This window comes from Monodon monoceros, unplaced genomic scaffold, assembly GCF_005190385.1.
Source record: "Monodon monoceros isolate NGI ecotype Baffin Bay Population unplaced genomic scaffold, NGI_Narwhal_1 Super_Scaffold_1, whole genome shotgun sequence".
NCBI lineage: Eukaryota > Metazoa > Chordata > Mammalia > Artiodactyla > Monodontidae > Monodon > Monodon monoceros.
This window is the reverse complement of record NW_021703765.1, coordinates 84,029,695-84,044,415: the sequence shown is the minus strand read 5'-3', so window position 1 is coordinate 84,044,415 and position 14,721 is coordinate 84,029,695. Positions and strand designations below refer to the sequence as shown.

General features: G+C 48.6%; 1 protein-coding gene across 1 annotated transcript in view; it reads right to left on the bottom strand.

Moving 5' to 3' along the window:
* GLT1D1 (glycosyltransferase 1 domain containing 1) overlaps positions 1 to 14,721 on the bottom strand; it is a 134,229-nt gene that overhangs the window by 58,569 nt on the left and 60,939 nt on the right. The window contains exon 11 of the mRNA XM_029218438.1: positions 10,319 to 10,417. Within this exon, the coding sequence (XP_029074271.1) occupies positions 10,319 to 10,417 (99 nt within the window). The remainder of the gene's footprint in view (positions 1 to 10,318; positions 10,418 to 14,721) is intronic.

Sequence of the window (14,721 nt, the reverse complement as noted above, 5' to 3'; positions counted from 1 at the left end):
CTAGTCTGAGACAGACAACTGTGCCTACCCTATTTTACACAAGTTATTTGGCCACAGAATAGATTCATCTTGGACTTCCCTGGTGGCGCAGCGGTTAAGAATCCGCCTGCCAATGCCGGGGACACGGGTTCGATCCCTGGTCCGGGAAGATCCCACATGCCGCGGAGCAACGAAGCCCGTGCGCCGCAACTACTGAGCCTGCGCTCTAGAGTCCACGAGCCACAACTACTGAGCCCATAAGCCACAACTACTGAGTCCGCCTGCCACAACTACTGAAGCCCATGTGCCTAGAGCCCATGCTCCACGACAAGAGAATCCACTGCAATGGTGCCCGGGCACCGTGACGAAGAGCAGCCCCTGCTCACCGCAACTAGAGAAAGCCTGCACACAGCAACGAAGACCCAACGCAGCCAAAAATAAATAAATAAATAAATTTATATATAAGAAAAAGAATAGATTCATCTCACTGACAACTGTAAGTTGCGAGAATCACACTTCAAGATCCATCTAGAAGTGACATGCACGCATCTGTCTCGTTTTTCTTACACAAAACAGCATTCGCTGGTGTCGTGTTCAGCTTTACCCAAATGCCATCGTTCACAATGATGTATATGTACACGTGGCCACATAATAATTCCGTTAGCTGTTCTCTCGATGACTCCTGCCGTTGGGTAAAGTGGCGACCACTTGTAAGAACGTGCAAATAGCCTTGGAATTATTCAGCATAAACCTTCAGTCTATTTTTTTTTTTTTTTGACCACACCGCACGGCTTGTGGGATTTTAGTTCCCTGACCAGGGAATTGAACCCAGGCCCTCGAGAGTGACAGCACGGAGTCCTAACCACTGGACCGTCAGGGAATTCCCAGTCTTTTTTTTTTTTAATTGAAGTAGAGTTGATTTACAATGTTGTGTTGGTTTCAGGTGTACAGCAAAGTGATTCATATATATATATTCTTTTCCACTGTGGCTTATTTCAAGATATTGAATATAGTTTCCTGTGTTATACAGCAAGACCTTGTTGTTTATCTATTTTGTACATAGTGGTGTGTATCTGTTAATCCCAAACTCCTAATTTATGCCCCCTCTTCCCCTCTGGTAACCATAAGTTTGTTTTCTATGTCTGTGAGTCTGTTTCTGTGTTGTAAGTAAGTTCCTTTGTGTCGTATTATAGATTCCACATATAAGTGACATCAGATGGTGTTTGTCTTTCTCTGTCTGACTTACTTCACTTAGTATGATCGTCTCTAGGTCCATCCATGTTGCTGCAAATGGCATTACTTCATTCTTTTTTATGGCTGAGTAATATTCCACTGTGTGTGTGTGTGTGTGTGTGTGTGTGTGTATACACCACATCTTCTTTATCCATTCATCTGTTGATGGACATTTAGGCCGTTTCCATGTCCTGGCTACTGTGAATAGTGCTGCTATGAACACTGGGTGCATCTTTTCAAATTATCATTTTCTCTGGATATACGCCCAGGGGTGGGACTGCTGGATCGTATGGCAACTCTATTTTCAGTTTTTCAAGGAACCTCCATACTGTTCTCCATGGTCAGCCTATCTTTTAAACTTGCAGCAGCGATAACTGAGTTTGGGGAGGGCTGCTTGTTCCCATGACAACGTAATGGTTAGAGAGAGCGGCTGACTTTAAAACGAATATCAACAACAGCGTGAGAACCTTGGGCAGATGTGGGAGCAGAAGCCAACCTGGGTAGGTGCAGAAGCAACTTCCCGGTAGATCATCCCCATGCACACTGCACACCCGATGCAGAGCCAGAGGAGGTGGCAGGGGCTCGGGCCCCTGACCATGACCCGTGGCCGTCGAATGGCGGCAGCTGGGAGTCTGATCTGGCTCTTTCCCACCCGTCCCTTCCGAGACTGGCGGCTGCAGAGTCTGGCTATGCGTCCTGTTCACTCACACTGCAAGCTCAGGCCCTTTAACAGGACAATTCCTGAGCTCGCGTCTAACAAGCCCGCTCACAGCCAGGCCCCAAACCCAACGATACCCAGGAGCGGTGGGGCAGAGCCCTGGAGGCTCTGGCCTGTGATCTAGACCACTGTTCTCGGGTGGCCCGTGAGAGGTAGCGGTAGCGAACGACCATGGACCACTTGGTGAGAAAGCGAACCGTCTTTCAATTCTCAGTCCCTGGCTGAGTCAAGCAGAAAGCCTCGATGAGGTGCCAACCTGTTCTCTGCCTTCTCAACGGTGACACCTGGTCTCTGGCCAAGAGCCTCCCACAGGCGCCAGAACTGGTCAGAATTTATAACAACAGTCAACAGTTAGCAAGAGCTTATACCCAGGTAACAACCAGTCATGTTTCAGAATCCAGGATTTGGGGTTTTTAATAAAATGGTCTACGTTCCCTTTTAGTAACATATGCCCTCTAGGGGTCTAACGCAGCGCCCCATAAACAACACACCGGAACTTCCAAATCAAACTTAAGAATCGTCCCACCAAGCAGGATAAACAAAGCCACGAATAACTTCACATCAGCTCAGATATGAGTTTGCTGCCAACTGAGTTTTGGCACCCAACTTACTAAAAATAAAACTGTTTTTCAAGTGCTTTTTGGATTTTGGAATTGCAGAAAAGGGACGAGGACTCTGTGTTATCACTATGACTCTTTTCACAGAGACAGAAACAGGGGCACAGAGAGGTCCAGGAACCTGCCCGAGGCAGCATAGCAGTAAGTGGCAGAAATGGGAATTAAACTCAGACAGTGCAGCCCCAGAGTCGAGGTCCTTTTCCACCAAGCCTGGCTGCTTCACGGGAGGATGGAGCAAACCTACAAAGCTACCGCACAGATCCATGAGATTTGGGAACTACTGATTAAACTAAAAGCAAGGATAGTGAATATTCTCTGTGTCTCCCACTCTCTTGCTTCCCAGATTCCGACCAGAGCGTCATTTCAATACACGAGCTGGCAGAAAATTGCTCACGCCCCCCTGGCTGGTTCGGAGGCAGGCAAGAGGAGAATGTCAGGAAGGAAAGGGAAGAAAGTGAGGAAAGGCTTGGAAGAGAAGAGGTGCACCCGGGAGATGGCTCTGGTGGGCACGCTGCCAGCGGCAGAAAGTCAGAGGGAAAGAGCAAAACCCAGAAGAAATGTGCAAGGAAATCTGCAATTAAGTCGTCCTGGTCGTACTCGGGGGAGATGGCATGAGCATAACATCAACTGGCAGTGTCACCCAAGGAATGCTGACTTCAGCGAGGCCGTGGGAAGAACCGTCCAGGGAGGGAGTCCGGGCAGAGTTCAGAGGCCGAGGCTGTCCTCTGCTACTTTGCAAAGAAAACAGGAAAGGAAAGCAGTTCAACTACACCTGGGTGGCATGCGGTGTAGATTCACATCAAACTAAAATAACCAAAGTGTTTGGTTACTGCCCAAGAAGGATGATCCCTTTAATGCCCTGGGGTAAGTACCTCTCCTGATAGTTGCGGAGCACCCATTTGTGCCAGGACCACCACGAGGGGCCACGTGAGTAAGCCAGCATGACCACCAACCTGGGGGGCATTCATTCATTCGGGTGGGGAGGTCATGTATGATAAAAGCAAGGGTGCGCGTGTGAACTGCGCAGAGGGTTACGAAGTAACAGCACAGGGCGGGGGTGGGGGGGGGATGGAGAAGATGGGGGAGGGTGATGGGGAAAGCCTCTCAAGAAAGAGACAGTGAAGCCGAGGGGGAAGGATGCTCCCGGCGGCCCGGCTGCGGGAAGAACCAGGGGTGGGCAGGGAGCAGAGGAAGAGAGGCGTGAAGCCCCGGAAGCCGAGTCGGGAGGTGTCTTTTCTCTACGGCCACAGGAAGACACAGAGGGGTTTTGCAGCGGGGATGGATGGGACGGCATCTGCATTTTATAAAGGTCCCTTTGGCTGCTAGGAGGAGAGTGCGTGGGATGGAGCGGAGGAAGCTATTCTAAACGTCCAGACAAGACCCAGTAGTGCCTTGGAATGGGGGGAGGGTGTAAGGGTCTGGATACAGCAGTATTCTGGGGACAGAGCCCCTGAGAGGCGGGGACAGATGGAAGCAGCACGTAGATACAGAGCCCAGGACAGTGGTGCGGGGCTGCTCGTGTGCGCACACGCCGCACTGGACGGGAGGCCGCGGGGAGGGGGCCTGAGCTGGCTGCCGGGGTCCCGCACCTTCTCCTACAGCATCACCCTGGCAGCTGCAGCCCCCGAGGATCCTGCACGGGCCACTCACCTGAATTCTGCCAGTGCCAAGAAGTCACCAATCATCTCCTTACTCTGAATTTCAGGATCAGCTGCAAACGCACCTACAGGGCTGATTCCTGGAGCGGGCTGGGCACCGCATTTGCTGTACCGACATCTTGTCACCAGGCCCGCCGGAAGAGGGACAAACTCACAGGGTGATGGGCAGGGCACCGGCCGGCAGCGCTGGGGCCGAGGGTCCCTTTGGTGTGGTCAGGCTGGGTCAGGCAGGCCGCTCTCCTGATCGCAAGCCCCCAAACTACAATTAGTTGGTTTTCTAAACATCAAATTCTATTTCATGCCACACAGATTGCAAAACACAGTTATTCCTCTTAAAGCATGTTGAAGGGGTATTTTTTACACGTGAACACGTGTTTTGCATCATGGCGATTATGGATGGTCAGAGCCTTGAAACTGAATATATCTAATAAAGTAGCTAAAAATTCTCACTTTCAAAAAAAAAACCAAAAAGCCCCCAAACCACAAGGTGCTTGTTCACACGCAGAGCGGGTGTGCACAGCCGGCGGGTCTGAGACTCGCACACGCAGCCTGTGAGACACGGGCGGCCAGCAGAGGTCAGGCCAGAAGGTCAGTTCCGAGATGCAGCTCCTGCCCTGTAAAGGCGGGTGGAGAGTCCACAAGCAGAGAAAAACGGTCCTCCCGTCCTCCTATTTTAAGAGAATGTCAGACTTTGCCTGCCGGCCGGGAGTGCAAAAGCCTGGACCAGAGCCGGGAAGGGCCCTGCGCTCCATCCCTCATTGGCTCCTGGCCTGGCCTGGCCTTTCCAGAGCGGCGAGCCTCACCTGGTGGCTCCATCCTCGTCCTTCTCACCTGGCCAAGCCCGACTCTGTGCAGCACTGCTCAGCGCTCTGCCCACCCGAGGCGTCCCTTTGCCCCCACCACCTCCAGCCCTCTGGGTCATTCTGACCCCAGGGACCAGCCACAGGCAGAGAAGCGAAGCAGGACTGGGCCTTAGAAAGAGGTCCGTTCTCCCCAAGAAGTCGGACAAAGTGGTGAGCAGAATCCTTTTAGAGGATGGTCCCATGGAAGAGTGTCCCCTCTCTGCCCAGGCAACAGAGGAGGGGAGGGAGGGAGAAAGAGAGAGGTGGTGAGGGAGACAGAGACAGAGACAGAGGGAGAGACACAGACACCGAGAGAGACACAAATAGAGGGCGAGAGAAAGAAATAGAGGGAAAGACAGAAACAAACGGAGATAAAGAAAGAAGGAAAGATGGAGATGGGAGAAAGAGACACAGAGAGGAGGGGAGACAGGCACAGAAAACTGGGCGAGAGCCAGAGACACAGGCAGAGCCAGAGCCAGAGAAAGAAGGAGAGAGAGATGCAAAGACAGAGAGAGGGAGAGTCAGAGAGTGAGAGACAGAGACAAAGGTAGAGACAGAGACATACAGAGATAGAGGGAAAAACAGAGACAGAGAAAGAAGGAAAGACAGAGACAGAGGGAGAGACAGCCACACGAGGAATCGTGCAAACGCTCTCAGGGGTGGCCGAGCACCCATCAGGCTGAGACCTCGAGTCCCAGCCCTGTCATCTCCCGCTGAGCTTCGAAGGTAAATGCCTCACCCTCTCTGGGATCATCACAGTAACACCTGTGTGGGGTTCCCGTGAGGATTAGTAAGAGAAACAGGCAAGGTCCCTATAGTGGTGCCCGGCACACAGAGGAGGCCTGGCTGGGACCACCTGCCCCATCGCTCCCTCTCCGGGGAGCAGTGCCGCCCAGCACCCACTCTGAGCTCTGGAAATGTGGCCAGTGTGCCCGGGAACTGCATTTTAAATTATTCACTTGAATGGACTTAAACTGAAATTTTGACACTGGTGCTTGATTCAGGTATTACAAAGCTTTACAAGTATACTTGCAACAACCTGGACACGTGAATCTACTTTTTCAGCTGCAAATGGCATGGAGTCTCAATGCAAACCAAGTATTTCGATACAAATTTAATCTCCAGGCTGAGATGAGCTGGTGGGTAAAATACACGCAGGATTTCAGAGCCTCGAAAAAAAAAAATGTAAAGATCTCATTAAAAATTGTTTATATTGCACTGAAACCAACGGTCAGTTCTATGGGCAGGTGGGATGGGGAAAAACATTGTTTATATCGATTACGTGTTGAGATGATGCAAGTTTGGATAGATGAAGCTAAATAAAATATATTATTGATATGAATTTCATCTGTTTCTTTTTATTTTCTTTCAACGTGGCTATTAGAAAACTGTGCCTCCCCTACGTGGCTGGACGCACCCTTGATCCCTAACAAATACCAGCTATGCATCTGATCCCAGCTCTTCAAGCAGACGGTCCTTACCTAGGTCATTTGGTTCAGGTTCATGGCCGTCATCCCAGCATAATTATCAATAATACCCCTTTCACTCTCAAAGGTACCTGGTTTTTCACAATGAACAATATGGTCACCCTGTGGACAAATCCATGCAAAAAAAAAAATGTTGGACTGACTTCCATTTTAGTTCACATAGAGTTTGCCCAGAGTTTCCTTTGGGCTTAAATGGAAATCCAACAAACACTGGTCGAGCCTGCATCTGTGCTTTTACATTTCAGAGGGACTGGTTGGGGGCTTACACATCACAGTTGTATTTAACATCTAAGAACTCTAAATGTTTGGTTAAAAAGTTAAAAATTGTTTTAAGTAAAAAATAAAAAGAAGAAAGAGAGAAATGATATTTTGCATGACGCTGGCCAGATTTCACAAGGAGAACGTCTCGCTGTACTGAGCTTAATTCCACTGCTTAAACCTAAGGGCTCAGCAGACCGTACAGCTCCCGAGCGGCAGCAAACAACGTCACCCAGCGGCGCACCGTGAATGTGATTAACTCTGCGTCCACGCAGCTTTCCTCTGAGCCCAAGGACGGCACTCCACCCCATGTGCTTTCTGCTGTTCCCCGAAGACGGGCATCGTTATCTGCATCTTACGGATCAAGGAACGAGCACAGGAAGAAGAAACGTGTCCAGGATCACTCAGATTTCGAGGGGGAAAACTCAAGACCCAAGCACAGCTCTGCCCAAACAAAAGTTTGGAGGCTGATGTGTCTCCAACACGCCTTGCTTCTTCCAAACGTTAAACTGTTCATGGACCATCAAAAGTCAAAGATTTAAAATGAAACAGTCTTAATAGAAGTGTAAATCCATGCTGATGGCAAAGAACAGACACCGGCACGTAACACACATGCGCTAAATGTTAGCTGTCACCATCATTATTCCGAAAGTTACGACTTTTTTTATGGTTGCCTAAAAGACAAACAGAACCTCCCAGCGAAATGGGTTTGGGCCACACTTCAAAAGTCTGTCCTTGAGAGAGGAAATGGATCCACAGTTTCTATTAAATGTCAAATGGATTTTAATTTCGAAGCTATAAAATGTAGCCATAAAATAGCTCAGCTCTTTTCTTCTTAAAAAGAAAAGGAATGGGACTGTCGCAGTAACCAAAAAAAAAAAAAAAAAAAAAAAAATCAATGTTTAGTAGGTTTGGAAAGCTTCACTTCAGTTAAGGTTTTCCGGGGCTGAGGTGTATAAAAATAGAGATTATTTTGTTCCTACCACAGCTGAATACTTTTAATCATCGTTTTGTTGAAAATCCAAAGTATGATTTTTCTGCATTCGATATGTCTGTCTGTCTGTCTGTATCTATGTATCTATCTGTCTATGTGTTTATCTACATTAACTTTATGAGGCTGACACCCTGGCATGGAAGTCCCTTCTCAATAAGTGAAATGGAGCTTTGAATACGTATTTGAATGCACACTTGGAATAAACCTTGCAAACACTGGCGACAAACCAGTGGCTGCTTCCGTCTGCGCTCCTGAGCTAGATGACAGTAACCAAGGCCACTGACTTACGGAAAATGCATGTCTGCTCTGAAGCAACAGCTCCCACTCCGTGCTAGGTCGAGTCTGCTCGTGACTATAAAACAAAGTCACGTGTGACAGCCGCGTCGAGCACGCTTTTCAAAACGTGTTAAGAAAACGCAGCCTCCCCCCAGATGCTCCCCCCTAGAGCGTTCTGTTCTTTTGTAACATCCTTTGTAAAAGTAACATTAAAGCGCTGGGAACAAAATAAGCCCACGCCTTAACTGTATGAGTGCTGCGGAACTGTGTCTGGTAACTCACAGGAAGCCGGTAACGCAGAAATAACTTGGACGTGTCAGAGATAGGACAGTTATTTGCAAATATTGAAAGGAATGCCTTACAAGGAATGTGAAATGAAGTCAGGATAGCCAGGCTGCTCTCGTTCTAGCACTGGACCCGATACAGCCATTTATAAGTGACGGCTATTCAGACACTCACTGATAAAATTATAGTGCTCTGAAATTGAGCTATAAAATAAATAGACATTGGGTTTGGGGAGATGAAAATAAAATCTCTTTGCCCACGGGGAGACAATACTCTGTGACCTCCAGCTTGGCTGGCGTTGACGTTGGGAGATGGCAGAACGTGGTAAAAAGCCATATGCCTTTGTCTGGAGGATCGGCAAGGAACCGCTGCACACTCTTCGTGTTTTAGCTTTTAGGGGTCGCTATTCAAAGGAAAGGCATTCGTGTTAGATGTGCCTTTTGTTAGATAGTAACTGATAAGCCCGGGCCTGCCCTTTGCTCTTTCAGTTGTTTCCCAGGTGAGCGGCTGCATCCACACAGCACCTGGTGACGCCCGACTCCCTGCAATCCCGCCCCTCCCCGAGGGAAGCTGGCTTCCATCTTGTTCGCGTGACTGTGATAAGAAGGCAGCGAAACTAGGTGACGCATAATTATACTACGGGGAAGGGGAAACGATGTGGGATTAAATGTCTGCGGCAGGAAAGGTGAAAAACGGCATTTTCAAATATTGGAGTTGACCCGAGCTTTTAAGTATAAATCCCTTTATTTCTGTTATATAACACGTGCCTTCATAAAGATGATAGCGACAAGAACCTAATTTCTAAATCTAAAGACTTGAAGAGCAAAGGATGGGCCTAAGATTCTTTTTTTGCTGCCACCGAACACGAGCCGTAGGCAGCAGCGATGGGCTCTCCTTTTGGCGATAACGGGGACCCAGAGCCCTGACCGCGTGCCGTGACCACCGCTCAGCCCTGTATATCAACCCCTTCAGCCCACATCACACCTCTAAGAGCAAGAGTTATAATTAGCTCTTGACAGAGCTTGGAGACTCAGGCTACACGCCCTGCACAGGGTCCCAAGGGCTTCAAGTGTAGGCACATTCTTGGAACCTCAGACTTTGTGACCGGAACCCCTTCACACATGTCCTGGGAGGTCCTGGCACACAGGCGTGCCCCAGATGATGCTGGCTCCACCAGCTGTGCCCGCTATCAGCTGCATTCACCTTTATTTTAATTTCAGATACACATGTATCAGATACACACGTGTGCCTCTTCCGTACACTGCTTTGAAGGATTGCAAGGGACCAGATATATGGCAGTCTTCTGAAACCAGGAGATGCCCTGGAAGTGTAGGATGGTTATCTGAAGAGTGCCTGCTCCAGAAACCAGAAGTCTGTTTGGGAGTTTGGGGTTAGCACATGCAAACTATCGGGTTGGCCAAAAAGTAACATCTTACAGAAAAACCTGAACGAACTTTTTGGCCAACCCAATACTATCTGTAGGACGGACAGACAGACAAGTTCTACTGTAGCGCACGGGGAACTGCATTCAGTATCCTGTGATAAACCATCATGGAGAATATGAAAAAATACGTACATAATGTATAACTGTCACCGTGCTGTGTAGCAGAAATTAACACAGTACTGTAAATTTACTATACTTCAGTAAAATAAAAAAAAAAAAAGAAACCAGAAACCCAAGCATATAAGAGGGGAGGGGACTGGCTCAAGGTCACAATGATCATCACCAGAGGCCTCAGAAATAGAACTCAAGTCTCGACTTTCTTGAAAGTCCCTAGGTTTCTTTTAGTGACACGTCCAGGCAGCTGCCCACGTGACAACGGTGACACAGTGCTGCACACTCTCTCCTACTGATTATAAAGGGAACGCCAAGAGCTAATCACAAAGACGCAAATCACAGAATCTTGATCACCTGCACACAGACGAAAGCTACTCAGACCAGGTGAACGTGGGGAAATTACTCTCCTTTACCTGAGGGTCGGAAAACAGCAATCCTGTAACTTCGTGCTTCACCACTGCCGCGTTCCCAGGGATGTTCCTTGCCAACACAGGGACTTCCAAATCCATTGCCTACAAGGACGAAAGGAACAAAGGAGAGGTGGGCGATCACTGTAAGAGCTTCTGTGGCCAGATGAGCCAGTCTGTGGGAGAATAACTTCTTAGCTTAACTGGACCCCTTGCACCGCACAAAAAGTACCCCAAAAGCTTGCCGAAAATGATTTCCCAGTCCAAACCCCAGATTTTCCAACTACATACTGAATCTTAATGACTGACTGTATTTGCGAGTCTTGGGAAACTACATGCTGTAATGGTCTGTCTGACGTCGTTACTGCGATGTCACAAAGAAACCCTCTCTCTCCAAATGTTCAGTCGACACTTCTTCGGCGGCAGCGTGGAGTATACATTTTAACTACCGTCGTTACTTTCCCTGATGAGTAATTTTCTCCGAGCCAGCCATACGAATGCCACCAGGACTGCACACGTCCCTTTGGCATGTGCACAGCAGTGAGGAGAAGCACGATTTATCATTCCGATTATCCACTAAGCAGCCTTTCCAGTCCCAAAGGGCTGGGATCAGCCAGGCTGGGGCACCCCATAGTCGGCACAACCTGGCAACGAGGCCTCAGAAAGATGCCCAGAAGCGTGGCATGCAGTGTTGGCCTCCCCTGCCCGGTAGGGGGGCATTTAGAAACATACAGGATTAGGCCAGCCCTTCCCAGCTCCATTTCAGCTCCCTGCATGGACTCTCCCATGGTGACTTTCACAGGGGCCAGCCCAGCTTTCATGTGACAGGTGCCTTTCAGCAGGTGAGAGGGACATCCCTTCACACCTTGGTGTCCAGAAGCAGCCCTGAGGGGATGCTATCAGCAAACCAATATTCCGGCTCTTACTATACACAAGGATGTTTTAGGCACTCCAATTCGGCAGGCGGTGTCTCATTTCACGTAATAAACAATTTGGTCACGAAGGGGTGACATTCGGTTTTCAGAAAGGTAAAGTTCCCCAATCTCAGCCGCTTAGTATATTGCCATGGGAAGCTCTGACACCAAGGGCTTCACACGGCACCAACGCCACCAACGCCCAAGTGCCCGGAGCCATGTGTGACACATAGTTAAGAGCTCAACCAATGCTTGTGGATCAAAAGTTCCAGAAGCATCTGAACGTAAATTAATCATAAGTCAATGGTTCACACTAGGATCATCTTCTCTCGTCAGCAGTTTTCTTGGTGAGCTCACCTGGTTTTCTGGTTCTGTGTCGCCTGTATCTTCCCAGTACATGTTGAGTTTGAGATCCAGGCCCTGCATAAGGTCGGAGGAGAGGACAGCCCTCCTTTCTGCCCCCCGGAGACTGTGCTGTTCCCACCATCGGGGACGGCAGTGGAGCTGGCTGGCTGCTCGGACTGGAGCCCTCCCGCTTGCCCCCAGCTTCAGAGTCCCCTCCCCAGCACCGCGACAGCCTCTCATGGTGGCCTTTCATGGTCACAGAAAGTCTCCAAGTCGTGATATTCCGCTCTCATCTTGTAGGGTAAAAATCGGGACCTTCCACTGTCACTACATTCAGGAACAAAGAAACTCAGCAGCACAGGCAAAAAGTCACCCCAAACGGCCACATCTCGACATTAGGGTCACAGGTGCTTTATGAACCCACTGGTCGGACCCTGGGTTCTGACGTACCGTGGGTGCAATCTGGTCTTTTGGAGAAGGGCACAAGCCAGGACTTGTGAGACCTTGGTCTTGCCCTGGTGGAGGCTTTGCCCTCGACTAACGTGGCGGGTCTCAGATTCATTGCTCATCAGTCACTCTGGGGAGATGGAGTCGAAGTTCGACACCCGGCACCCGACGTCTTCCTGGGCTCCAGTTTCATCATTTGGGAATGAGGGGCTAAACTTTCCAGAATAAATGAACATTTCAGATGTCATTCTGCACAAATACCCCTTAGGTGGTTGATGGCTTAAGCTGACATTGACTATGTAAGTTACAGGGTCGTAATATAGTCAAGGTGAGTGAGACGACATGACGTCTGATGGCTCCTTTCCCTGCTCGTCACCCTGTTCAGGTCATTAGCTCATCAAACTGGCATGGCCCACTGTGATTCCATTTCTAGGCATCTGTCAAGGGACGGCTGGCATGACCCGCTGTGATTCCATTTCTAGGCATCTGTCAAGGGACTGCAGAATCCTCCACGTAGCTGAGACCTTCCAGACTGTCTCATCTCATCCCACCGATGAGGGGATGAGGGGAGGCTCGCTAGAGGCTGATCACACACGTCAGGGCACACGGCTAGCTCTGTTCTCATTGTTCCCTGTCCCAGCTGGGCCCTGGAGCATCTTCCAATCCAAATGGTACATTTATCCACTGATGTCGTTAAGCACCGGTGCATTTTAGAGAAACTGTGGCAGACACACAGACTGAGAGGAGATTCTATAAGTACAGATATGAAGATGTAAGTGTAGATCTATAAAACTGGCCATCAGAGAATCTCAGAACCGGCCGGTCCTGAGGGAGGACAGAGTTTATATCCCTGTTTCAGCAAAAAATAAAAAAGATCCCATCATTCCTCCTGTAGTATAGACTTACTTGTATATCAACCAGAGCACACCAAGTACCCAACACACAAGTAAGGCCGTGGGCCAGTGAGATCACCCATTCCTTGTCCCTCACTCAACAAATAATCATCAACCTGCAAAGGGCAAGACACAGGAGGTTTGGGCGATGAGACCAGCTGGTTAAAGGCGAGTCAAAAAGGTGATACCGTATAGTAGTTCAGCTTTGCTCAATCCAATGAATATTTATTGATTATTGATTATTGGGGGAGGGTTCAAGGTTGCAGAGGACATGCTCCTTGCCTTCAAGGAAAACTGCAGTTCAGCGGAAAGAATGAAATTCAATCTGGAAATGCTGCCATTTGCAACGACATGAACGAACTTGGAGGGCGTGACGCTAAGTGAAATAAGTCAGAAAGAGAAAGACAAATACTGTGTGAAATCACTGATATGTGGAATCCCCCCCCCAAAAAAAAAACAAACAAAGAAGAAGCAGACTCACAGATACAGAGAACAAAGTAGTGGTCACCAGTGGGGAGAGGGAAGGGGGAGGGGAAAGATAGGGGTAGGGGCTTAAGAGGTACAAACTACTACATATAAAATAAATAAGCTACTAGGATATACTGTACAGCACAGGGCATATAGCCAATATTTTATAATAACTATTAATGGAGTATAACCTTTAAAAATTGTGAATCACTATGGTGAACATCTGAAACTTACAAGGTACATCAACTATACATCAAGAAGAAAGAGAGGGCTACCCTGGTGGCGCAGTGGTTGAGGGTCCGCCTGCCGATGCAGGGGATACGGGTTCGTGCCCCGGTCCGGGAGGATCCCACATGCCACAGAGCGGCTGGGCCCGTGAGCCACGGCCACTGGGCCTGCGCGTCCGGAGCCTGTGCTCCGCAACGGGAGAGGCCACAACAGTGAGAGGCCCGCATGCCCAAAAAAAAAAAAAAAAAAAAAAAAAAAGAGAGAGAGAAATACAATCTGAGTCTTGAAGTTGTGTGCTGGGTGGAGGAAGATGATACTTAAATGTTCTCTGAAAGCTGTATATTCAGAGAAAACTAATTTCAAAGCCCCCTCTTAAAAATAAACTGTCTTTAAGAAAGGAGACGTCTTGATAAACAGCAAGGATTTACCGTATAGCACAGGGAACTATATTCAATATCTTGTAATAACGTATAATAGAAAAGAATCAGAAAAAAAGAATATAGATACATAGATATACATATGTATAACTGAATCACTTTGCTGTACACCTAAAACTAACAAAATATTGTAAATCAACTATACGCCAACAAAAGAAAAAAGAGAAACAAAGAAAGGAGGCATCTTAAGAATAAGTAAGCATGTGGAAATGCTATTTTCATAGAGCCAAGACATGGCATTAAGGAATCAGATGGTTGATTCACAAGTCACTTTCTTCAGGTGCGAAGTCACCTCTTTCAAAACAAACTGTGTCTGCAGGAAAGGCAAAGTCCTGGAACACAGCAGTGCTGTGACGCTGGTCCTGACGAGAACCGGGCCTGGCAATGTCTCGGGTGAGATGGTGTTTGGAGATGGGCGAGCTCGCCCTCTGAACCCCTTCTGGTCGTGACAGTGGAGGGAAAGGGGCAGTGGAGGGGGTGGGGCTTGGAGCAGAGAGTCGCTCAAACCTGGAATCTGGGGCCCCGTTTTGGGACAAAAAAGAGGAAACATCAGGGCTGAAGGGGCACCTAACAGCCGGTCGAGTTTGCAGTCACTGAATTTCTCTTGCCCCCTGATGAGCTCTTCAACCCTCCAGCAGGTAGGTGGAAGCTTCCTATCTGACCTTTTTAAAAAGCTC